General features: G+C 39.0%; 1 protein-coding gene across 2 annotated transcripts in view; it reads right to left on the bottom strand.

Moving 5' to 3' along the window:
- Positions 1-6,767: 6,767 nt before the first annotated feature.
- Positions 6,768-24,110, bottom strand: part of FAM149A (family with sequence similarity 149 member A) — a 91,752-nt gene continuing 74,409 nt past the window's right edge. For both annotated transcript variants that reach the window (XM_036764826.1, XM_036764827.1), the window contains 3 exons: positions 10,865-10,993; positions 10,697-10,775; positions 6,768-7,023 (listed from right to left, as the gene is read on the bottom strand). In XM_036764826.1, coding sequence (XP_036620721.1) covers positions 6,950-7,023; positions 10,697-10,775; positions 10,865-10,993 — 282 coding nt within the window. In that variant the 3' untranslated portion in view covers positions 6,768-6,949. The remainder of the gene's footprint in view (positions 7,024-10,696; positions 10,776-10,864; positions 10,994-24,110) is intronic.

Raw genomic sequence — 24,110 nt, 5'->3', positions numbered from 1 at the left:
CCTAATGTAAGTGGAAGCTCTCAGAGGGAGAGTTCTAGTGGGGAGTGAGTAGTCATCATTACAAAGAGACCGTAATGCAAAAAAAAAAAAGCATTTTATTGATGCACAGATGGACAGATAGACTTCAGTTCACTTCAGAGCTGAATGTAAGAGTCACACATTGGTCGCTGTGCTAAAAGTATCTAAAAAATAATGGCTACCCCCTATAATAAGCAAAAAAACAGTTTTCATTTTATTCCCAGTGAAGAAAAATGTTAAATCAGTCATTCTGGCCACTTTTACAGTGGTGGTATTCACTAGAGGCTATAGCATTTTTATATATTCTTATCTATATATGCTTTAATTTTTCAGTCTTTATCAGCATATCTGCCACAGTTGGGGATTCTTAAACAGGTGAACCATTTGGGACTAACATGGGGAGCCACATAGCCACATATGGTCCAAGCAATATCCTAACCTCTAGCCCCCATGCAAGTTAGGTTAGCTTTTCCTTAAAAGTATTGAAGCTGTGCTTGAAATTTGATTAGCTCTGTGGACTAAAAGGTTCTAGCTATTAACCTCAGTTCTTGGTTGCTTGTGTATAAGCCATGATGATCTCCAGTCTTTCTCTGAAGCTTGTCTGTTGGGCTATAATGGGCAACCCAGAAGCTTGAAGTTTTTTTTCAGCTGAATCAATTCATTGTACTTCTATGAGTCATATCATTGTTAAATATCTTTCTGCTTCCATGGCTAAGTAAATCTTTTGTTAAGTGTTGAACTGCTTCATTTTATTTTAATTATTGAACCTAAACTACCAGGGGACCAACCTTAACCCACCTAGCCTAGAATACCATAAATAAATGTACCAACTTTACAAGCCATAAAATATCCAGATTGCATAGACTTAATGAAAGCAAAAAGGGCATTGTTTTAAAATTTCACTGGTTTTGGCAAGCTCTGTCCTTCCAGTCTATTTATAATTTGTTAAGAAATTTAGAAACAAAGACAACTGGCAATGATCTCTGCCCATAAGAAAAAAAATTGAGAATTAAATATATTATACAAACTGTATACAATGTTATACAAGTTGTATACAATGTTACACAAACTGAATACGATGCCATGAAAATGAATTATGTATCTTAATTTGTATAGCTACCTTTTCAAAATACATCGGCATAATTATTTTCCTTAAAAATAAACCCAATAGTTCATGGTGCCATTTCATTGTTTTATTTCCCTTTTCTCTTCCCCTGCCCCCACTCTCACTGTTGATCTGTCTGATTATGTCCAAAGGCCTTCTCTTCTCCTCCGAGATAAAACAATGGAAATTATACAATATAGCTAGTAATTGAAATATAAAACTATATCTTAGAAGAATTAAAGCACATCATTAATTTCCTTAGAATAAAAATCCCTTGGGGTGAATTGATGATTTGTTAGTGGTTGGTTTATGAAACACTGTCCCAAGTACTCTCTTTTTTTATTTTTTAGCATTTTTATTTAAAGTTTTGAGTTTCAAATTCTATCCTTCCCTCCCTCTTTAACCTCCCCCGTCCCTAAGCAATTGATGTAGATTGTACGTGTGCAATTATGTAAAACATTTCCATATTAGTCATTTTGTACAAGAAAAGAAACGAAAGTGGAAAACAGCATGCTTCAGTCTGTATTTAATCAATATCAGTTCTTTCTCCACAGGTGGATAGTATGCTTCATCTTTAGTGGTTTGGGATTATCTTGGATCATTGTATTGCGGAGAATAGCTAAGTCGTTCACAGTTCTTCATCAAACAATACCATTGTTACTGTGAACAACATTCTCCTGGTTGCTGTTTACATGACATCCTTGTTCCAAAGAGTCCAATTTCTTGTCCAACTAATTTAAATTATGCCAACTAATGTAAATATTAGTTGACTTATTTTTCAGTCTCATGGCACCTTAGAAAGACATGTCTGTTTTATACAAGTAGGAAACAGGTGAATAACTGGAAAGCTGTAATTTCATTTGTTAGAGACTGTCAGGTCTTCAAAGACTCAACCCTTTGTTTTATCTTCGAAAATGCTCCTTTCTCTTTTTGCAAAGTACCTAATATACATAGCTTTTAAATTAACTATTAACAGTAGCTAATATTTTAAAATTGTTACCCAATTTGCATTAGGCATTTCAAAGAGCCTGGGCCACAATTTAAATTCATGGGTTCTCTAAATTGTGATATATGAATGTAAGAGAGTGTTTTTGTCATTGTTAAGTCATTTTCCAGTTGTGTCTGACTCTTTGTGAACCCACTTGGGGTTTTCTTGGCAGAGGTACTGGAATAGTTTGCCATTTCCTTCTCCAGCTTATTTTGCAGATGAAGAACTAAGGCAAACAGGGTTAAGTGACTTGTCCAGGGTCACACAGCTAGTTCGTATTGGACGTGAGATTTGACCTCATGAAAATACGTCTTTTTTACTCCGTGCCCAGCATTTTATCCACTGTACCACCTGGGTGCCCCAAGTAATATCACTGTGCTATTGTTCACTTGTATCCGACTCTTCATGACTTGATATGGGTTTTCTTGGCAAAGATACTGGAGTGGTTTGCCATTTCCTCTCCGGTGGATTAAGGCAAATAGAGGTTAAGTGACTTGTCCAGGCTCACATAGCTAGTGAGTGTTTGAAGCCAGATTTGAACTCAGTTCTTCCTGACTCAAGCACTCTATCCACTGTCTAGCTACACATTATTATGTTACGAGAAACGGCACATATGAAGAATTCAAGAAATTTAAGAAGACTCATGTGAATTGATGTAGAGGGCAGTGACCAGAACCAGAACAAATTACATGATCCCCACAATTTATGCAAACATATACACCATTGATAGGCTTCAAAACTCTGGTCAAAGCAGCCTAATTGTGACTCCAAAGCACTTGGTAGGGAAGCATGCTCCCTGCCTATGAATAAAGAGGTGGTGGGCAATAGGTACAAGATGAAGCATATGTTTTCTGACATGTCCAATATATTGACTTGTTTTGCTTGATTGTACATATTTGTTATAAGGGAGAGTTCTACTGGGGAGGTGGTACTCATTGGGAAGACCTAATAATATAAAAAGAAAGATAGGAGTATCAGTTAAAAACATATTTAAAAAATCACTGAAATGAAACCTTTCTTACCTTAGAAGTTATTACCCTTTTCTCATTCCAAAATATCCAAGCTGCTTTGGAAAAGAGGGGGGCCTCACAGAGGCATGCCAAGCTTCTTTGAGAGGGGGAGGGCTACAGTAGCACACACAACAAGGTCAAGGGAACATCTCAACAATAACTTCTATGCACTAGACTCCGTGTCTCAATGTATATTTGTTTTTTTCTGGCCTTCTGATTTCATCCATGCACAGAGTTCCCAGGGAGGGAATTTTCTCTACCAATGAAGATTGGTATTTGCTCTTCCATCTCAAAGTCTAGTTTCTTGACCTGGGATCCAAAGAAGAGGTCTGTGGGTAGATTTCAGGAGATCTGTGACATTGGATGGGTAAAATGGGTAAAAAATTATCATTTTGTTCAGTTATTTAAAAACATTATTCTGAGGAGTCAATAGGTTTTGCCAGAAGGCCAAAGAAGTCAATGACACACACCAAAAAAGGTTAAGAATTTGTTGTAGAGAGTTTCCTGGGCCACTGATCAGGGAAGGGACTTGTCCAGGGTCACACTTCTGGTGTGTGGCAGAGACAGGAATTGAACCCAAATCTTCTTGAATCCAAGGCCCCTGGAAATTCCCAGGAGACTTTCATTTTGATAATTAATCTCTTAATTTAAGAATCATATTTCTTCTAAAAACATTTCTGTCAGCATCATCACCAAAATTAATGTATGAATATTCCCCAAGTGCTTTGGTTCGAATTCCCCACCCCCAGGAGTTAAGTATGGAAAAAAATTTCCTGGACTTAGCTTTCCTACTAAAACATGGATCTTCAACTATCGGTCAAATACGTGTCTATACCAGAACCCCAATTCTGTATTTTCCACATATTCTAATGCCCTTTCTTTCTATTCTACTCAGTCTGGGGGATCCTAGAAAGAGAAACTAGGGTATTAAAGAGCTTATGGTTCAAAAGCATCTTCTATCTGTAATCTGATTCTTTCAACAATCCTGGGAGGTAAGCACTACCATTATCACTCTATTTTACAGATGGGAAAAGAGAAGCTAAGAGAGGATTGATGATTTGCCCAGGGTCACAGAGCTAATGAGTGTCTAAGGAAAGATTTCAGTACTCTATCCACTGTGCCACCTAGATGGCCACCATTTACATTGTCAGTCATTACGGATGCTGGTTACTTGATTCTGTTTACTCTACTTTGTATCAGTTCATTCAAGTCTTTCTAGGACTCTGTATTCTTCATACTGATTGTTTCCATTGCATTCATTCTGATACTTTTAATCCAACATTCCAAACATCACTTCACTTTATTAGAAATCTAAACATCCCTTGAGAACATCACATCATTTACAACTCTCTCCACTGGAAACCAATCTGTCTACTCACCCCAGCTCACATGGTTAGAAGGGTCAGTATATTCCTTGTGCTCCTGGCATGTGACATTTCCATCTTTATATCTACATGGTGACCTCTTTGTGGCATATGTTTAATACTACTTAACATATATAGATAAATAGGTAGATAGATAGATGATGTAGATATATACACACATATATACATATGTATACACATATATATAATACATATACATACAAACATACACATATAGATAATTCTTACTAATGGTGCTCATGATTGTACTGCACTAAAGTGCAGACACCTACCTCACAATAATACTCACACACATGTGTGTATTACATAACACATACATAGTACTGTTATTATACAGTAATGTATAATAACGAAAAGTTGGAAACAAATTGGATGCCAACCAAGGGTGATATCACAAAACAAATTGTGGTACATGAACATTATGGAATATTACTATGTCATAAGTGATGGTGATAACAAAAGATACAGAGAATGTCCTGGTTGTGGTTTGTCTCTGATGCAATAGATCATTCATAGCTCAAGGGTTCAAACAAACACTCCTTTTCCTAAAATATATTCCAATACAGTTTCTAAAGTCATTCAAGAGCAGTTTGGGGAGAACAGAATCACCAGCAAAGAGATTAATAGCAGCAGGCAAGAAGCTTCCCTGGGGTCACTGGAGCTCCCTGCCAAAATCTAAACCAATACTTGTATACAATACTCTTCTCCTGCAAGGTGATGAAATGTGGGTCCTAGATCAATCCACCTCATGGCAAAGTGAACTCAAGCTGCCCCAAGTCTTCACCATAGCTTTCCTTGCTTACAACAGTCTTGGTTGGTATTGTGGAAATGTAGGGAATTAACTTACACCTCCCCAATTCCACTAATTTCCTAGCCCACAACATATGCCCATGGCATAGAGACCAAGACCAATATGAACTAAGTAGAACCAGGAAAACAATAGATGCAATGACGTTAGCAATATAAAAAGATAGAATGACGATGAAAACAAGCATCAAAACTGAATGCTGCCATGTAATCATGACTAAGTTTGGCCCCAAAGAGGAGATATAAGAGTAAAACTCCTTCCATTCTTTGCAGAAGTAGGGAGTTATATGGGGCAGCTAGGTGGTGCAGTGAATAGAACACCGGCCCTGGAATCAGAAGGACATGAGTTCAAATGTGGCCTCAGACACTTGACACACTTACTATCTGTGTGACCTTGGGCAAGTCATTTAACTCCAACTGCCCTGCCTTCGTCCCTCCAAAAAAAAAAAGAAGTGGGGAGTTATAGATGTACAAAACTGAATGTGTAATGACAGACTTGGTTGATGTGTTGATAAATTTTACTGGGTTGGGTTTTTTCCTCTCTTAGTTATTAGGGAAAGCTTCTCAGAGATGGATGGGAGAGACAATGGATACAAAAAAAAAGATAATAATTTTTAAAAACCTCATTGGACATAAGTATAGCATCCTAAACAGGAAGAAGAAAAGAAAAATGGTAAAAAAAAAAATAGTCTTTGTAACTAGCCACTATAAACTTTCTTAAATGGATATATGTTTTGAGTCTCTTTAAAAAAAAATTAAAAACTTGTCATACATGGTCACCACTGAAGTCTTCTTCTGAGGTTTCACAGTCATAAGCTAGGGACCTATAACTCCTGAATGCATCAGAGGGTAAGCTCTGGCAGGTTCTTCTAATCTGGAAAGGTTTTGAGAATAGATCTGCTGGCAGAAATGGTGTCTGCCCCTAAAGACCTACTTGATTAATTTCAAAGGGGCTCTTCACTAGGAGGTTGGACACCAGGAGATGAGGATTTGTGGCCGGAATGACTCACAAAGACTATCTACTAGAATGAGTAATGATTCTGGTTTATACTGGCGGAAAAGCACTCCTACTGATGATGTCACAGATCTCTGAGGTTCATCAAAGGTAGATGAGTCTTTTTAAAGAGAGAAATTCTATAAAATTTTAATGGAATTATGCTGTGATGAGAAAACAGTAGGTATATTCAGATAAAAAATTACAAAGCTGGTTTGTTGTCTTTTTAAAAATCACACATTTTTAAAAAATCACACATTTTGTACATGAATCAGAATAAAGGTCAACCAACAGCTTTAAAATAATAGATCACAGTCAGAGGGATTAAGTGATTCGCCCAAGTCCACATAGGTCATATCTTTGAGCATAAGAAGCAGAACAATACAAATGCATCCCATACCCCGAAAGTCTGTGTGTATATTTGGATTATGTCTTACTGGTGATGCAAAGTTACGGCACGTTCCAGTTAAAAATGGACATGTTTATTATGACTGGTTTTCTCCAAGGGTCCTGCCTCTAGGACCAGGAGACAAAAGGACACATCAAGATAACATAATACTTGCTGTTACTTCTCAAGTAATAAAGAGTAAGTTGACACTTGACAGATTTCACTGAATATAGTGACTGACCAGCCAAGTCGTATCAGGAAGCCACTGGAAATCTCCTTCTTGAAGATGAGGTATTTCTTTGATAAGATTTAGGTAGATGCTGTGAACCTGAAATCACAAATACAAGGAAAAGTCTAAGAAAAGACAACTATATCAAAAAAGAGGTTAACTAAGGTTTATGTAGGTTTGGTTTTTCTCTCCAAAGTCCATGATTTAATATAATTAACATTTTTACTGAAGAACTGTGATGATAAAGTGAATTCTTTTTTTTGTCCTGGCCTCATTTCATCGGTATGGGTACACACAATATCGCAGGGCTGGTACATCATAGGCACTTAATAAACGCTTGTTGACTGTTTGACAGTGGGAAACTTCCAATGTGGAGACTCCTGCCAGCACTGAATATTAGTATTCTGAGTGTGGAGAGCTCAGCACCAGGTGAGCTTCAGTGGGACAACCATTAAGGCTATGCAAGTTTCATAGACAATCTATTGAGTTCTTTATAGGGGTACTGAGATTTTCATCAGTGGAAGGACTATCCAAAATGATTAAAATGTAAATTCTTAGAGTATTAAGGGGGAAGGAAATAAGCATTTATATAGCACCTACTATATGCTAGGCACTGTGTTAAGCACTTTTACAAATACAGTTATCCCTTCCACATTGCAACTTTCCCCATCATTGTTTCAGTATATCGCAGGTCACATAAGAAATTACATGGGAATTTGGGGCAGTTTTACAGAAACTTCAGACAACACACAAAGGCCAGCAGATGACACAAAAAGTTTCAAAACTCAGAAATTCATAAAATATATGTATAGTATGGTCATATTGTACATATATGCATATATTATATTGTATACAAATAATATGTATAATATAGTATTACATTGTATAATAGCAACCCAAATTTTACCAAAAAAAAGTACTGTAAAAAACAAAAGAAAAAGAAAAAGAAAAAATTCAGACTTCTTCTTTGGTACAAAGAGAGGGCCAAAAAATTTTACATAGATTTTCCAGATCGTAGAGGTGCCATGCCATGCCCCTAACCCCTTCGATGTGGAAGGGATAACCGTGTTATCTCATTTGATCTTCATTTTACAGTTGAAGTGACTGAGGTGAACTGAGATAAGTGACTTGCCTAGGGTCACACAACTACTAAGTGTGTGAACTCAGGGCTTCCTGATTCTAGGCGTGGCACCCCAATCACTGTGCCGTCAGCTGCCCCCCTCCACACATTATTAAGTTACATATTGTGAGAAATGGTGGAAGCAATTTTGTTTCCACAGGATGGTGATAGCAAAATGTAAGTCAGGTGACTGTGAGCTGTGATCTAGCTGTAAGTCAGGTGAGCTGTGATCTAGCAGAGACCAAGCTTCTGATCAGGCGTACACCTGTAAGCATGTACACATGCTTAACGAGCCATCTGAGGAGGCCATGCCGTATGCAGTCAGGGGGTTACATCTGGCCAATGAAGAGCCTGGTGGGAGATTTGAATTGAGAGTCCACAAAAGGACTGGTGTTTGTCTGAGTCCTTGTACTCTCCTACTCTGTTCAGGAGATGTACCCATTTATTCAGAATGAATAAATGTAATTAAAACCTTCCTGGCTTCCCAATGAGCATAGTTTATTGCTAGACAATGTGAATATATTTATAACACATATCAAAGTTTCTGTTTATTGTTATCTATTTATTAAGGCAAAAAATGTTTGATCCATCTTTAGAAAGATGTCCAGCCTAAACGGCTTAAATTGAAATCGTATAAATACTTAAAGGTATTTATCCACCAGAAAAATACTCATATAACCATACTCTATATGGAATGGTAGTATTTCATGTGGCATGCTATGGTCAGAAAAATTAATTAGTTATCCATATATACATACAGATAGAGTTAGGGACTAATCCTAGAATCTTACTGGCAGAGAGAACTCCTAGGCAAGAAATTCCCTCTACAAACTCAGACTAGAATCTTTTTTTGTAATTTTTAGTTTTCAACATTTACTTCCATAAGCTTTTGAGTTTTAAATTTTCTCTGCCTCTCTCCCCTTCCCCCTCCCCAAGATAGTGTGCAATCTGATATAGGCTCTACATATACATTCACATTAAGCATATTTTCACAGTAGTCATGTTGTAAAGAAGAGTTAGAACAAATGGGAGGAACCACGAGAAAGACAAAACAAAGCAAAACAAAAAAAGAGAGCAAATAGTCTGCTTCACTCTGCATTCAGAATCCCAAGTTCTTTCATGAGTCTTTTGGAGTTGTCTTAGATCTTTGCATTTGCTGAAAAGAACTAAGTCTATAAAAGTTCGGATCAGAATCTTTTTCTGCTCCTTATAATCTTCCAGGATCATTTTGAGGTACCAAGAAGTTGGGTCACACAACCTGTAGGTTTCAGAGGCAGGGCTTAAAGTCAGGTCTTCCTGGCTTCAAAGCCAGCCCTTTATCCATTATGCCATTCTTTTTATCCAACATATAAAAATATATATTTAATGCCTTAATAACTGGCTTATGTTTTTCTTGGTTTATAGGATCATAGAATTAGAATATGAAAGATACCTCAAATCATCTAGTCTAATTCCCTCATTTTACAGATGAAGAAACTGAGGTCCAGAGAGGTTACTTGATTTGTCCAAGATCAACTTTTTACATGTGTAGTAACCAGCTGGGGTCTGAACCCATGGCCTCTGGCTCCAACTCTAGCCAGATGCTATGCTACCAAATCATAGAGTTCAGGTCAGTAGAGGATGATGGAAAGCAATAAATTCAGAGACCTATCAGAAGGGAAAACTAGAGTAATTGTTATATTCCCAATGGAGGCAATTGTTCACTGTTTATGAAAATGATTACCCAGAATATCTAGATGGGACAATTTTGCCCCTAAAATAAAATGGCCCTTTGTAATAATTGGCACTGGTTCTTCCTGCCCCACAGAAAAATGTGACTCTCATGAAAAAGGGGAAAGGACCTACTTGTACAAAAATATTTAGAGCAGCTCTTTTTATGGTGGCAAAGAATTGGAAATTAAGGAAGTGTCCATCAACTGGGGAATGGCAGAACAAGTTGTGGTATATGAATGTAATGGAGCGCTATTGTGCTATAAGAAATGATGAGCAAGTGGATTTTAGAAAAACCTGGAAAGACTTACAGGAACTGATGCTGAGTGAAGTGAGCAGAACAGGAGAACTTTGTACACAGTAATAGCAACACTGTGCAATGATCAACTATGATTGTCTTAGCTCCTGTCAACAATACAATATTCCAGTTCTGAAAGACACATGATGGAAAATGCTATCTATATCCTGAGAAAGAACTATGGAGTCTGAATGTAGATCGAAGCAGATTATTTTCACTTTTTTATTGTTTTGGGGGTTTTTGTGGCTTTTCCTTTTTGTTCTGTTTCTTCTTTCACAATATGACTAATGTGGAAATATGTTTACATGATTGCACATGTATAACCTATATCAGATTGCTTGCCATCTTGGAGAGGGAGAAAAAAACTGAAACTCAAAATCTCAGAAAAAATGAATGCTGAAAACTAAAAATAAAAAAAATAACCAGAAGTTTCATTTAAGTCAACCAGTCAATGTTATTTTTACATTTTCTTTGGAGGAGAAGTATCTTTGACATGATTAAAAAGGAAGAGAAAATTAAAAAAAGAAAGAAAATAGAAAAATGTGACTCTCAGGTAGCAATAGGCTAAGACAAAAAAATGTTTTGAACTAATCAGCACTACTCTGAGTATTTTGAAATGTGTTAAATTATAAAACTTTACTCACCTGTTAAGAAACCCTGACCTGTCCACGTGTGGTTTACAAATTCCATTGGTGTCAATGACCTTTTGTGAGGAGTATCAGACTGATGGGAGAAAAGGAGGGAAAGAAATGTTTACAATGTTTACAAAAAGGAATTCCGAAAAGGAATCTCTGATCAGAGCCAGAACCTACCCTGAAGGTGTGAGTGGTATTAGGCCTTGAAAATTGCTCGGAGATAACAGTCCTTTCCCGAAGAGGTGGTCTTTCAATATTGCCAGGCACAGCACTTAACACTTGGTTTTGAGAATATCTTCCTCTGTGCTTAAATTAAAAAACAAAAAAGCAGTAAATCCAAGTTTACCACAAATTTCATCATTAACATAGTTAACTGAACAATTGAGCAACTTAACTCATTCATTCCACAAGTATTTGTTTAGCCCTCAATATATGAGCTATTGCAAGATAGCAGAAATAGAAATGTGCTTGGAGTCAGAAAATCTGGGCTTGATTCTTAGCCATAATATTCACTACTTGTGTAAATGTCATATCCCTGAATCAGTTTCCTGATCTGTAAAATGAAGGGGCTGAACTATATGTTCTCTGGGACCCCTCAAAACTCAAAATACTATGATCGGATGGCACTATGAATCAATTATTAAGCATATAGGACATGTAAGCTAAAATGCTAGGATTACTTAGTCTTTTAAATAAATTTTTATTCCTATCTTTTGTTTTAATATCACTAATACTTTCCCCATATCCTTTCTTCTCCTCTTCCCGGAGAGCCATCTTCTATAACAACATATTAAAAAGAAAAAAGAAAAGGGAGAGAGGAAGAAAAAAATGAATTCAGCGAAGTTAATCAATACGTTTTTTAGAACCCACTGTTCTGTACCCATAGACCACCCCTCCCCCCAGCCTCTGCAAAGCAGTGTGGGGAGGTGTCTATTTCTCATCTAGGTTTACTTATAAAGTCACAATTGTTAACCCTGATAAGATGCTAAGGAACCTTAAGTATTTAATGGTTTAAATTTTGAAATTTGAAGGAAAAATCAATTTATTTAATTTTTTTATTTATTTATAACTTTTATTTTTAGATCATCTACATTTCCCAGCATAGGTGTTCTCTCTTTGCCCACTCGGAGAGAAATCCTTTGTGGGAAATGATGGGAAGAGTTTTGTTTCCACAGAGTCGAAAATATCTCCCCCCCCACCCCAGCTTCAGCAGAATATAAGTCAGGTGACTGGTTCTAATCAGAGCTGTGATCTAGGAGGCTTCCAATCAGGTTAAAGGTTAGAGGATTGTAAGCATGCTTAGGAACTGTTTGAGGGAGACATGAAGGGGGCAGTTCAGGGGTTTGCATCTGGCCAATGAAGAGCCAGGTGAGAGATTCGAATAAGGAGCCAATAAAAGGACTGGCATTTGTCTGAGTCCTTGTACTCTCCTGTACTCTGTTCAGAGGACGTACCCATTTATCCAGAAAGAATAAATGTAAGACATTCCTGGCTTTGCAATGAGTATTGTTTATTCCTAGACAATGTGAGTATATTTATAACAATTTTGATGGCTCTCCCGAGATTTGAAAACATTTCAAGCAAAAAGTTGTGGAGTACAAGAAAGACGTGTCGCATTAATTTTAAATGGTTTTCATGCTTCCACACTTTTGCTTGCAGACTGTTAAGAATCTCAGGACCAGATTAATTAAAGTGGCCAAGAAGAAAGAAAGGGTGGATTCTCCTGGAAAGAAAAAAGGAGTGGATTCTCCTGCCCTAGGTAAGGCACAAGAAGGAGTGGATTCTCCTGGAAAGGGGTGGATTCCCCTGGGGAAAAAAAGAGGGAAGGTTCTCCTAAGGATCATTAAAAGGAATATTTCTTGGATGAATTTTGAGGCTTATATTAGGTCTCACTTGGAACCTCAAGTGAACATTAGGGTGTGGGACCTAGGAAGGAAAATTTGAAATATTCCAGCATGTTATAAGTGCTGGGGCAGAGGAAGAGATCTTGAAGTGGTCTCTGAGAAGGATATCCTTTTGAAAATGGCTAAAAATGTCAGAGCAAATTACAACTCTGAGTTTTCTTTTGACTGGTCTGAATTTAAATTCTAAATTGGTTTCCAAATTGTTGTGGTTTTTTTTTTTTTTTTTAATGCATGCTGCCTTGTAAATGTCTTGTCTAATGTTTTGTCTGTGTGTTTAAGAAAAGTTTCATGGTTTGGAGTGAGAAATTTCTAAGGTCTGTAATTAGGGAAAGAGAACATTGGGAAAGAACTCCCATTTTTAGGCTTTCAGTGGGAGATTAAGATTCTTTTTGGTTCCATCACTGGTCAAGTTGGAATATTAGACTAAAAATTAAGTCATGAAAAGCCTTTTTAGAGTTGATAAGGAATCAGAGCCAAAGCAGCCCAGGGGAAGTGAAGGCTGATAGGGAGAAGAAAGCTGAGGGTTTCGATTAAGGTTTAATTAGATCCTAAAGGTTAGATATCTGTATTTTATGTTTGTATTAAATCGACGTATCTGATATCAAGCAAAGTGTTTTAAAACTGCAAAAATAAGGGGGGATAGAGGTCTTCTGCATTATGTGAATGGGATGATCAGGGATTCAGCGGTCTGTTTAGAATGTGATTAAGTTGTTAGACATTTAACTTCTAGTCTTTAAGGTACAGAAAAACTGGATGGAATTGATGAGTATAATTTTTTTCATTTATTTGAAATGCCTGAAGTAGTTTGGGTTGAGATTAGAAAAAGAGAGAAATTGAGACAGAATGAGATAATCCTGTGCTCCTCTTCAACTCACCTTTATCAATTCTCTTTAGCACTTGAGAGAGACCCTTTCTCACCCTAACTGAGGCAGACAAATGGAAGGGAAACTAAAAATATTTTAGTTTGGTATAAAGAATTAGTGTGTATGAAAATGAGAGGGGTGGGGGAGCAACAAACCCATATGCTCTTAAGAGCCACTCCTTCCCCATCTTTCTTTAGTTGATTTGGGGACTTTAAAGAGTACAAGGAAGTTAAGTAAAAGTGAAAATTTGTAAAGGAATTATGTCTATCCATATTTCAGGATGGATCTGGGTGGGGGGGGGGGTTATATTAAAAACTGGGTTAAAAAATGGATATTGACTATGGTAAAGATATGCTTTACTGTGATTTGTAATTATTCAATTAATTACTAAGCTCCAGAGTTGGCCTAGCATATTTTAAGCTAACATAATTTCAATTTTTAAACTTTCCTCAGAAGGGGAGTTATTCAGTGTTGGGAATATACAACTAAATAAAATGTATTGGGAGGGGTGGAGCCAAGATGGTGGCTGGAAAGCAGGGACTTGCCTAGGGCTCTCCCGCAGGACCTTCCAAACACTGATAAAAAACTGTTCTGAACAAATTCTAGAACTGCAGAACCCACGGAATAGCAGAGAGAAGCAGGGATCCAGCCCAGGACAGCCTGGATGGTCGCTGGGTAGGCTGTATCACACAGAGCTGGGAACAGAGCGGAGCAGAACCCAGCGTGGGCCGTGCCCTGGACGAACCAGACTGGGAGCTGGGAGGAACAGGACCTAGTGTCCTGAATCAGTGAGCTGTGGCATTTACCAGACTTCTCAATCCACAAACACCAAAGACAACAGAGAAGGTTAGTGGGAAAAAACTGTGGGGACATAGCGAAGGGAGTTTGCCGTTTGGTCACCGCCCTGGGGCACCAGAGGAGGTGCAGCTACAGAACTACAGCTGCAGTTGCTTCCAACCCCATGGCCACTCCTTGGGAGGAATTAAGTGGCAGATCAGAGCAGGAGTACAGAGCCTGCTTAGATCTGAGTCACAGTCCTGGTTGGTGGTTCTTGGGCGAGGAAGAGCACTGGTGTGGCAGAGCTTGCTGTGTAGAAATAGCTCAGAAAACAACAGCACATCCCCTCAAGCTTGGGACAATGTACTCTCTACTCTACAAGCCATCATACCCCGATGAAAAACTCAAGGGCCAAGTAGTTGGCTGGGAACATGGCCAGGCAGTGAAAACGCACCCAGATTTAGACTCAGACTTTAGAATCTTTCTTTGGTGATGAAGAAGACCAAAACATACAGCCAGAAGAAGTCAACAAAGTCAAAGAGCCTACATCAAAAGCATCCAAGAAAAACATGAACTGATCTCAGGCCATGGAAGAGCTCAAAAAGGATTTGGAAAAGCAAGGTAGAGAAGTAGAGGAAAAATTGGGACCAGAAATGAAAGTGATGCAAGAAAACCATGAAAAACAAGTCAATGACTTGCTAAAGGAGACCCCAAAAAATACTGAAGAAAACATCACCTTAAAAAAAAGACTAACTTAAATGGCAAAAGAGCTCCAAAAAGCCAATGAGGAAAAGAATGGCTTGAAAGGCAGAATTAGCCAAATGGAAAAGGAAGTCCAAAAGACCACTGAAGAAAACACTACCTTAAAAATTAGATTGGAGCAAGTGGAAGCTAGTGACTTCATGAGAAATCAAGATATTATAAAACACAACCACAGGAATGAAAAAAATGGAAGACAATGTGAAATATCTCATTAGAAAAACCACTGACCTGGAAAATAGATCCAGGAGAGATAATTTAAAAATTATTGGACTACCTGAAAGCCATGATCAAAAAAAGAGCCTAGATATCATCTTTCAAGAAATTATCAAGGAGAACTACCCTAATATTCTAGAGCCACAGGGTAAAATAGAAATTTAAAGAATCTACCCATCACCTCCTGAAAAAGACCCCAAAAAGAAAACTCCTAGGAATGAAGGGCTTGGAATATGATATTCTGCAGGTCAATGGAGCTAGGATTAAAACCAAAAATCACCTACCCAGCAAAACTGAGTATCATGCTCCAAGGTAAAATATGATAAAGTAAAAAGACCAGAGCTGAATAGAAAATTTGACTTTCAAACACAAGAATGAAGAGAAGCATGAAAAGGTAAGCAAGAAAGAGAAATCATAAGGGACTTACTAAAGTTGAACTGTTTTGTTTACATTCCTACATGGAAAGATGATGTGTATAATTCATGAAACCTCAGTATTAGGGTAGCTGAAGGGAATATACACACACACACACACACACACACACACACACACACATAGCACATAGACAGAGGGCACAGGGTGAGTTGAATATGAAGGGATGATATCTAAAAAAAAATCAAATTAAGGGATGAAAGAGGAATATATTGACAGAGGAAGAAAGGGAGAGATAGAATGGGGTAAATTATCTCACATCAAAGTGGCAAGAAAAAGTTCGTTGGAAGAGAAGAGGGGGCAAGTGAGGGGGAATGAGTGAATCTTGCTCTCATCGGATTTGACTTGAGGAGGGAATAACATACACACTCAATTGGGTATCTTACCCTACAGGAAAGAAGGAGGAAGGAGATAAAAAAGGGGGGATGATAAAAGGGAGGGCAGATAGGGGGAGGAGGTAATCAAAAGCAAACACCTTTGAAAAGGTCAAGGGAGAAAATTAGATAAATGGGGATAGGACAGGAACATGAGTATTGTGAAAGGGTTTTGCATAATGATACACATGTGGCCTATGTTGAAATGCTTGCCTTCTTAGGGAGGGTGGGTGGGGAGGGAAGAGGGGAGAGAATTTGGAACTCAAAATTTTAAAAGCAGATGTTCAAAAAAAAAAGTTTTTGCATGCATCTAGGAAATAAGATATACAAGCAATGGGACATAAAAATCTATCTTGACCTACAAGAAAGTAAGGGAAAAGGGGATGGGGGGGAGTGGGCTGACAGAAAGGAGGGTTGACTGGGGAATGGGGCAATAAGAATATATGCCATCTCAGAGTGGAGGGGGAGGGTAGAAATGGGGAGAAAATTTGTAATTCAAACTCTTGTGAAAATTGGTGCTGAAAACTAAAAATATTAAATAGATAAATAATGATTTTTTAAAAAATGAAAGCTGAAAACTAAAAATATTAAATAAATAAAAATAAAAGTGTGTACCATTTGACCCAGCAATACCACCACTAGGTCTGTATCCTGTAGAGATTTTTTAAAAAGGGTGGGCAAAAGACTTATTTTACAGAAGTATTTATAGCAAAATATTTTGTGGTGGCACAAGAATTGGTAATTGAGGGAATGCCCATTAATTGGGGAATGGCTGAACAAGTTGCAGCATATGATTGTGATAGAATACTTTTGTGCTATAAGAAATAATGAGCAGGAGACTTTCAGAAATACCTGCAAAGAGTTACATGAACTGATGCAAAGTTAAGTGTGAAGAACCAGAAGAACATTGTACACAGTAACAGCAATATTGTATGATGATTAACTGTGAATGACTTAGCTATTCTCAACAATGCAATGATCTAAGATAATTCCAAAAGACTCACAATGAAAAATACCATCCACCTTCAGAGAAAGACCTGATAGAGGCAGAATATAGATCAAGTATACTTTTTTACTTTCTTTATTTTTCTTGGGTTTTTTTGGTCTGTGGTTTTTTTCGCAACATGACTAATATGGAAATATATTTTGTATCACTGCACATGTATAACCTATATCAAATTACTTGCTTTCGCAAAAAGGGTAGAGAGGAGGGAGGGAGGGAGAGAATTTGGAATTCACCATTATAAAAAACAAATTTTTTGCATGTAATTGGAAAAAAAGAAAATATTTTTAAAAAAGAAAATAAATGATAGAGTGGAAATGACAGAGCAGTTTGCCATGGTAAGGCATCGGGCCTCCTCTTCATATGAGACAAGGGTGAAGGAGGAGACAGTGGCAGAAGGCATCTGAGTGATACGAAATGAGGAAGTGAAGAGAAGAGGGAACTCATGGCAAATGCCCTCAATTTTTTCATGTAAAATACGAGGCAAAGTTCTTAGCAGACATGGTTGGGAGAGAAGGAGCCATGGAATGTTTGAAGAAGAATGAAAAAATTTGGAAGAGCCTCTGTTGAGAATGGGATAATGAGTTGATAAGTGAGGTATAGTAGAATTATCCAGCAGCCATGTGGTCCCGGTTGAAGTTGTGTGACAAATTTGTAGTGGACTAGGTTGAGAACGGCTATCTGATTTTCCCCACCTTCATTCAGAAGCATGTGTATAGGAGCAAAGACAATAAATGGTAGGATTGGTCCAAGGCTAAAGTTTGGTAGAGTACAATAAGAAATGTGATAATGGAGCTAGGGACTCGAGAAGAAGCCAGTGTAGAGTTGAATTGGCTTACTAAGGGGTCAAGATGGGAAAAAGAAAATAGAGTGGTTAGTCCTGGGGTGTTGGCCTGGGAGAGAAATAAGGACTGAAGGAATTGGAGATTACTGTGTAGGAAAAGAGTAGGATTTGGTGAGGGAAGACAGAGGTAAAAGTAGAGAGTCAGTAGATTATGGTCAGACAAGGAATTCTTGACCATGGAGGTGGTGCATTTCTGGGTGATGGCAAGATCAAGAATATGACTGTGTGGCTGAGGTGGGGTGGAATTTTTAATTCATGGGAAGTAAATAGGGTGAGAAACTGAGATTTTCACTCCCTCAAACTGTTTGAGGGAGTCAATATGCGTGTTGAAGTCACCTGGTATGAGGGGATTTGGAAGGAGCTGGAGAGGAGAGAAAAATTATGAGCCAGGTAGCAAATTCATTGAGAAAGGAAGGGGAGTCACTGGGAGATTTGTAGACAACAGCTACCAGGATTTCGATTGGGTGGTAGATATAACTTGCATGAATGTCAAATAAGGAGTGATGGAGGCAGAGGGAGAACCTGGAAGTTACAATGGGGAGCAAGAAACATTACAACTCTCACCTTCAACCAGAGAGCCAAAGAAAATGAGTGAAGGTGAATCTGGTCCTAGAAAAGGTGGTAAGGAAGATTGTCATTACAGGAACCAGGTCTCAGTGATTGCTAGGTGATTGCTTGGAGAAGAAAAGATTTAGGATGAGGGGAACTTTGTTGCTTATGAAACAGGCATTCCAGAGGGCACAGCATTTGTTTGGAACTTTGGGGTGGGAGGTTTGAGGTGGATGGGAATAAGGAATTGGGGGGGTGACATATTGGGAACTCAGAATCACTGGAATGTGCATGTATGACCAAGTTTGAGAATGCTCATCACCAAATGGAAGTTAATTCTTCTCTTTTCAAAGGAGACTGGAGATTAGGAAGGAGATTGTGTAGCAGGAGTTGGAAGGCAAATCTGTATAGCAGGAGTTCTACTCCCTACCAACTTTCATCTTCTTCTTCCTTCAGTGGACAGGAGAAGGTACCTAGCAGTCCCCTTTCCTCCTCGATACTCTACTCTCTCCAGGTTTTCAAGACATCATTCTCTTGTGGTTCTCCTCCTACCATTACTTTTCTGTCTTCTTTGCTGGATCCTCCTGAAGATCACACTCTCTAACTGGGGATGCCCCTCAGGGTTTTGTCCGGGGCCCTCTTCTCTTCTACCTCCATACTACTTCACTTGGTGATCTCATCAGCTTCCCTAGATTTAATTACCATCTTTATTCTGATGATTCTCACTGTGACCTATCCTGCCCCAACTTCTCTGTTGACCTCCAGTCGCCCATCTCCAACTGCCTTCCAAACAACTGGATATCCTGTAAACATCTTAAACTCAATACATCCAAAATGGATCTCATTATCTTGCTCCCCAAACCCTCTCCACCTTCTTCCTTCCCTATTAATGTAGAGAGCAACATCAGTCTGCCAGTCTCTCAGGCTCACAACCTGGAATGTTCAGTATCTCTCACCTCCTGCATCCAATCTTTTGCCAAGGTCTATTGATTTCATCATTGCAGCATCTCTCCAATACATCCCACCCTTCTCTCCTTTGACACTGCCACCACTCTAGTGCAGGCCCTCATCACTTCATACCTGGATTATCACAATAGCCTGCTGATGGATCTTTCCCCACTCCAGTGCATCCTCCTTTTAGCCACCAAAGATAGATTATATCACCCCCTTATAAATAAACCTCAGTGGGGGGGTGAAGCCAAGATGGCAGCTGGAAAGCAGGGACTAGCATGAGCTCCCCTCCAAGTCCCTCCAAAAACCTATAAAAAATGGCTCTGAACCAATTCTAGAATTGCAGAACCCACAAAATAGCAGAGGGAAGCAGGGCTCCAGCCCAGGACAGCCTGGATGGTTGCTGGGTGAGGTCTTTCACACACGGAGCTGGGAGCAGAGCAGAGCTGAGCTGAGCAGAGCCCAGAGTGGGCGGTGCGAAACAACCAGACCAGGAGCTGGGTGGAGCAGGCCCTAGCGCCCTGAATCAGTGAGCTGTGGCTGCTGCCAGACTTCTCAACCCACAAACGCCAAAGACAAAAGAGAAGAACTGCAGAACCCACAAAATAGCAGAAGGAAGCAGGGCTCTAGCCCAGGATAGCCTGGATGGTCTCTGGGCTGGATAAGGTCTATCCCACACGGAGCTGGGAGCGGAGCAGAGCAGAGTGGAGCAGAGCCCAGCATGGGTGGCGTGGAACAACCAGACCAGGAGCCAGGTGGAGGATGCCCTAGCACCTTGAATCAGTGAGCTGCAGCAGTTACCAGACTTCTGAACCCACAAACACCAAAGACAACAGAGAAGGTTAGTGGGAAAAGCTGCGGGAGTGGAAGGAGTTCGGGATTGGGCCACCACCCCTCGGGGCAGCATAGGTGGGGCAGCTACAGAACTACAGCTGCAGTTGCTTCCGGTCCCAGGCCCACCTGGTGGGAGGAATTAAGTAGCAGATCAGAGCAGGAGTGCAGAGCCTGCTGAAGATCTAAGTCCAGTCTGGGTTGGGGGTTCTTGGGGAAGGAGGAGTGCTGGTGTGGCAGAGCTGGCACATCCCCCCAAGCTTGGAACATAGTTCTCATTACTCTACAAGCAGTCATACCCCACTGAAAAACTCAAGGGTCAAGTAAGTTGGCAGGGAACATGGCCAGGCAGTGAAAATGCACCCAGATTCAGTCTTAGACTTTGGAATCTTTCTTTGGTGATGAAGAAGACCAAAACATACAGCCAGAAGAAGTCAACAAAGTCAAAGAGCCTACAACAAAAGCCTCCAAGAAAAACATGAACTGGTCTCAGGCCATGGAAGAGCTCAAAAAGGATTTGGAAAAGCAAGTTAGAGAAGTAGAGGAAAAATTGGGAAGAGAAATGAGAGTGATGTGAGAAAACCATGAAAAACAAGTCAATGACTTGCTAAAGGATACCCAAAAAATACTGAAAAATATACTGAAGAAAACAACACCTTAAAAAATAGACTAACTCAAATGGCAAAAGAAATCCAAAAAGCCAATGAGGAGAAGAATGCCTTGAAAGGCAGAATTAGCCAAATGGAAAAGGAAGTCCAAAAGACCACTGAAGAAAACACTACCTTAAAAATTAGATTGGAGCAAGTGGAAGCTAGTGACTTTATGAGAAATCAAGATATTATAAAACAGAACCAAAGGAATGAAAAAGTGGAAGACAATGTCAAATATCTCATTAGAAAAACCACTGACCTGGAAAATAGATCCAAGAGAGATAATTTAAAAATTATTGGACTACCTGAAAGCCATGATCAAAAAAAGAGCCTAGATTTCATCTTTCAAGAAATTATCAAGGAGAACTGCCCTGATATTCTAGAGCCACAGGGCAAAATAGAAATTGAAAGAATCCACAGATCGCCTCCTCAAATAGATCCCAAAAAGAAATCTCCTACGAATATTGTCATCAAATTCCAGAGCTCCCAGATCAAGGAGAAAATACTGCAAGCAGCCAGAAAGAAACAATTTTGAGTATTGTGGAAACACAATCAGAATAACCCAAGATCTAGCAGCTTCTACATTTAGAGATCAAAGGGCTTGGAATACGATATTCCGGAGGTCAATGGAGCTAGGATTAAAACCAAAAATCACCTACCCAGCAAAACTGAGTATCATGCTCCAAGGCAAAATATGGATTTTCAATAAAATAGAGGACTTTCAAGATTTCTCAGTGAAAAGACCAGAGCTGAATAGAAAATTTGACTTTCAAACACAAGAATCAAGAGAAGCATGAAAAGGTAAAGAAAAAGAAAAAGAAATTGCAAAGGACTTACTAAAGTCAAACTGTTTTGTTTACATTCTTACGTGGAAAGATGATGTGTATGATTCATGAGACCTCAGTATTAGGGTAGCTGAAGGGAATATGCATACGTATATATATATATATATATATATATACACACACACACACACACACACACATACATATATATATATACTATATGTATATGTATATATACATACATATATACATATATACTATATCTATATATACATACATATATACATAGATATACTATATGTATATGTCAGTGTATATGTGTGTATATATGTATGTGTATATGTATATACAGAGAGAGAGAGAGCGGGCACAGGGTGAGTTGAAGATGAAGGGATGATATCTAAAAGAAATAAAATCAAATTAAGGGATGAGAGAGGAATATATTGAGAGAGGGAGATAGGGAGAGATAGAATGGGGTAAATTATCTCGCATAAAAGTGGCAAGAAAAAGCAGTTCTGTAGGAAGAGAAGAGAAGGCAGGTGAGGGGGAATGAGTGAATCTTGCTCTCATCAGATTTGACCTGAGGAGGGAATACCATACATACTCAATTGGGTATCTTACCTCACAGGAAAAAAGGAGGAAGAAGATAAAAAAAGGGTGATGATAGAAGGGAGGGCAGATGGGGGTGGAGGTAATCAAAAACAAATACTTTCAAAAGGGGACAGGGTCAAGGGAGAAAATTCAATAAAGGGGGATAGGATAGGAAGGAGCAAAATATAGTTAGTCTTTCACAACTTGAGTATTGTGGAAGGGTTATACATAATGATGTGCATGTGGCCTATGTTGAATTGCTTGACTTCTTAGGGAGGTTGGGTGGGAAGGGAAGAGGAAAGAGAATTTGGAACTCAAAGTTTTAAAAACAGATGTTCAAAAACAAAAAAAAAAAGTTTTTGCATGCAACTAGAAAATAAGATACACAGGCAATGGGGCGTAAAAATTTATCTTGCCCTACAAGAAAGGAAGGGAAAAGGGGATGGGAGGAGAGTGGGGTGACAGAAGGGAGAGCTGACTGGGGAACAGGGCAACCAGAATATATGCCATCTTGGAGTGGGGGGAGGGTAGAAATGGGGAGAAAATGTGTAATTCAAGCTCTCGTGAAAATCAATGCTGAAAACTAAATATATTAAATAAAAAAAAATAAAAAAAAATAAACCTCAGTGTTTCCTATTGTTCACAGGAGCAAATATGGAATAATGTTCTGTATGGCATTCAAAGACCTTCAAAGCACATAACCTAGCCTCTTCTACCTTTCCAGTCTTCTTACACCTCACTCCTTGATATGCACTCTTTCATCCAGTGACACTGACCCGGTTGTTCCATGAAGAAGACATTACATTTATGCTCCAGACACTTTCTCTGGCTTTAAGAGAGGTCATGTAGAGTTAGAGACTCCCCTTTTTTGGAGGGGGGAAGGCAGAGCAATTGGGATTGGGTGACTTGCCCAGGGTCACACAACTGGTAAGTGTCAGGTGTCTGAGTCCAAATTTGAGCTTGGGTCCTCCTAATTCCAGGGCTGTTGCTCTGCTCACTGAGCCACCTAGCTGCCCATAGAGACTCTCTTCAGAAAGAGGTTCCTAAAGGGAGAGTAAAGGAAGAAAACCAAGAAGTAGAGGAGCCAGTGCCTTGAATGTGCACCTATTTTTAGCTTGCATCTCTAGAGGCTTGGGGAACCCTCAGATGATATTGGGCTCACTTTCTCTCCCTCTCTCTCTCTCTCCCTCTCTCTCTCTCTCTCTCTCTCTCTGTCTCTCTCTCTGTCTTTGTCTCTCTCTGTTTCTGTCTCTCTCTGTCTGTCTGTCTCTCACATCTGCCTAGAGGAGAGGGGGAGAGAAAGAGAGAGAGAGAGAACTAATTTACTGTGAGCACTGGTAGATCTCATCAGTGTCCTCAGTCTCTCTGATTGGACCCTTTGAATGGAGGGCAGAACCAAAGGCTCCAGGGCTTGTATTTAACGAGGGGTCTCGGCACAGTTTTTCTGCCCATTTCCTACCAGCTACACTGCTTTTTGGACTTACTGGAACTTTTCATCATGCCCCCTCCCGTAGTATCTTCTTCCTCCCCCTCAGTTTTTCATGTCTTCCCATGTGTCTTCCCCTCTTTCAATGTTTTACCATATTGTATTTTAAGCTCCTAGAGGTCAGAGAGTCTCTTTGTTTTTATTTGTTATCTTCAACACTTAGCACAATATTTCGAACTAATAGGTGCTTAACAAATGTTTATTGACTGACTATGTTATATTCTCATCTATATAGCTTTTCTGATTTCTGTTTGCTTGGATAAATAGATTTATTTGCTGTTCAAAAAAAATAAAATAAAATGTATTTAAGGGAATATATAAGTACCAGGATATAATTAAAATGTTTACATATTTTTATTTGGCAACAACTGGCTACCTGATAACTTTGATGGTAGTCTTTAAAATACC

This window comes from Trichosurus vulpecula, chromosome 6 (assembly GCF_011100635.1).
Source record: "Trichosurus vulpecula isolate mTriVul1 chromosome 6, mTriVul1.pri, whole genome shotgun sequence".
Classification (NCBI taxonomy): domain Eukaryota; kingdom Metazoa; phylum Chordata; class Mammalia; order Diprotodontia; family Phalangeridae; genus Trichosurus; species Trichosurus vulpecula.
The sequence above is the reverse complement of the archived record's forward strand: the minus strand, read 5'-3'. Positions and strand labels throughout refer to the sequence as shown.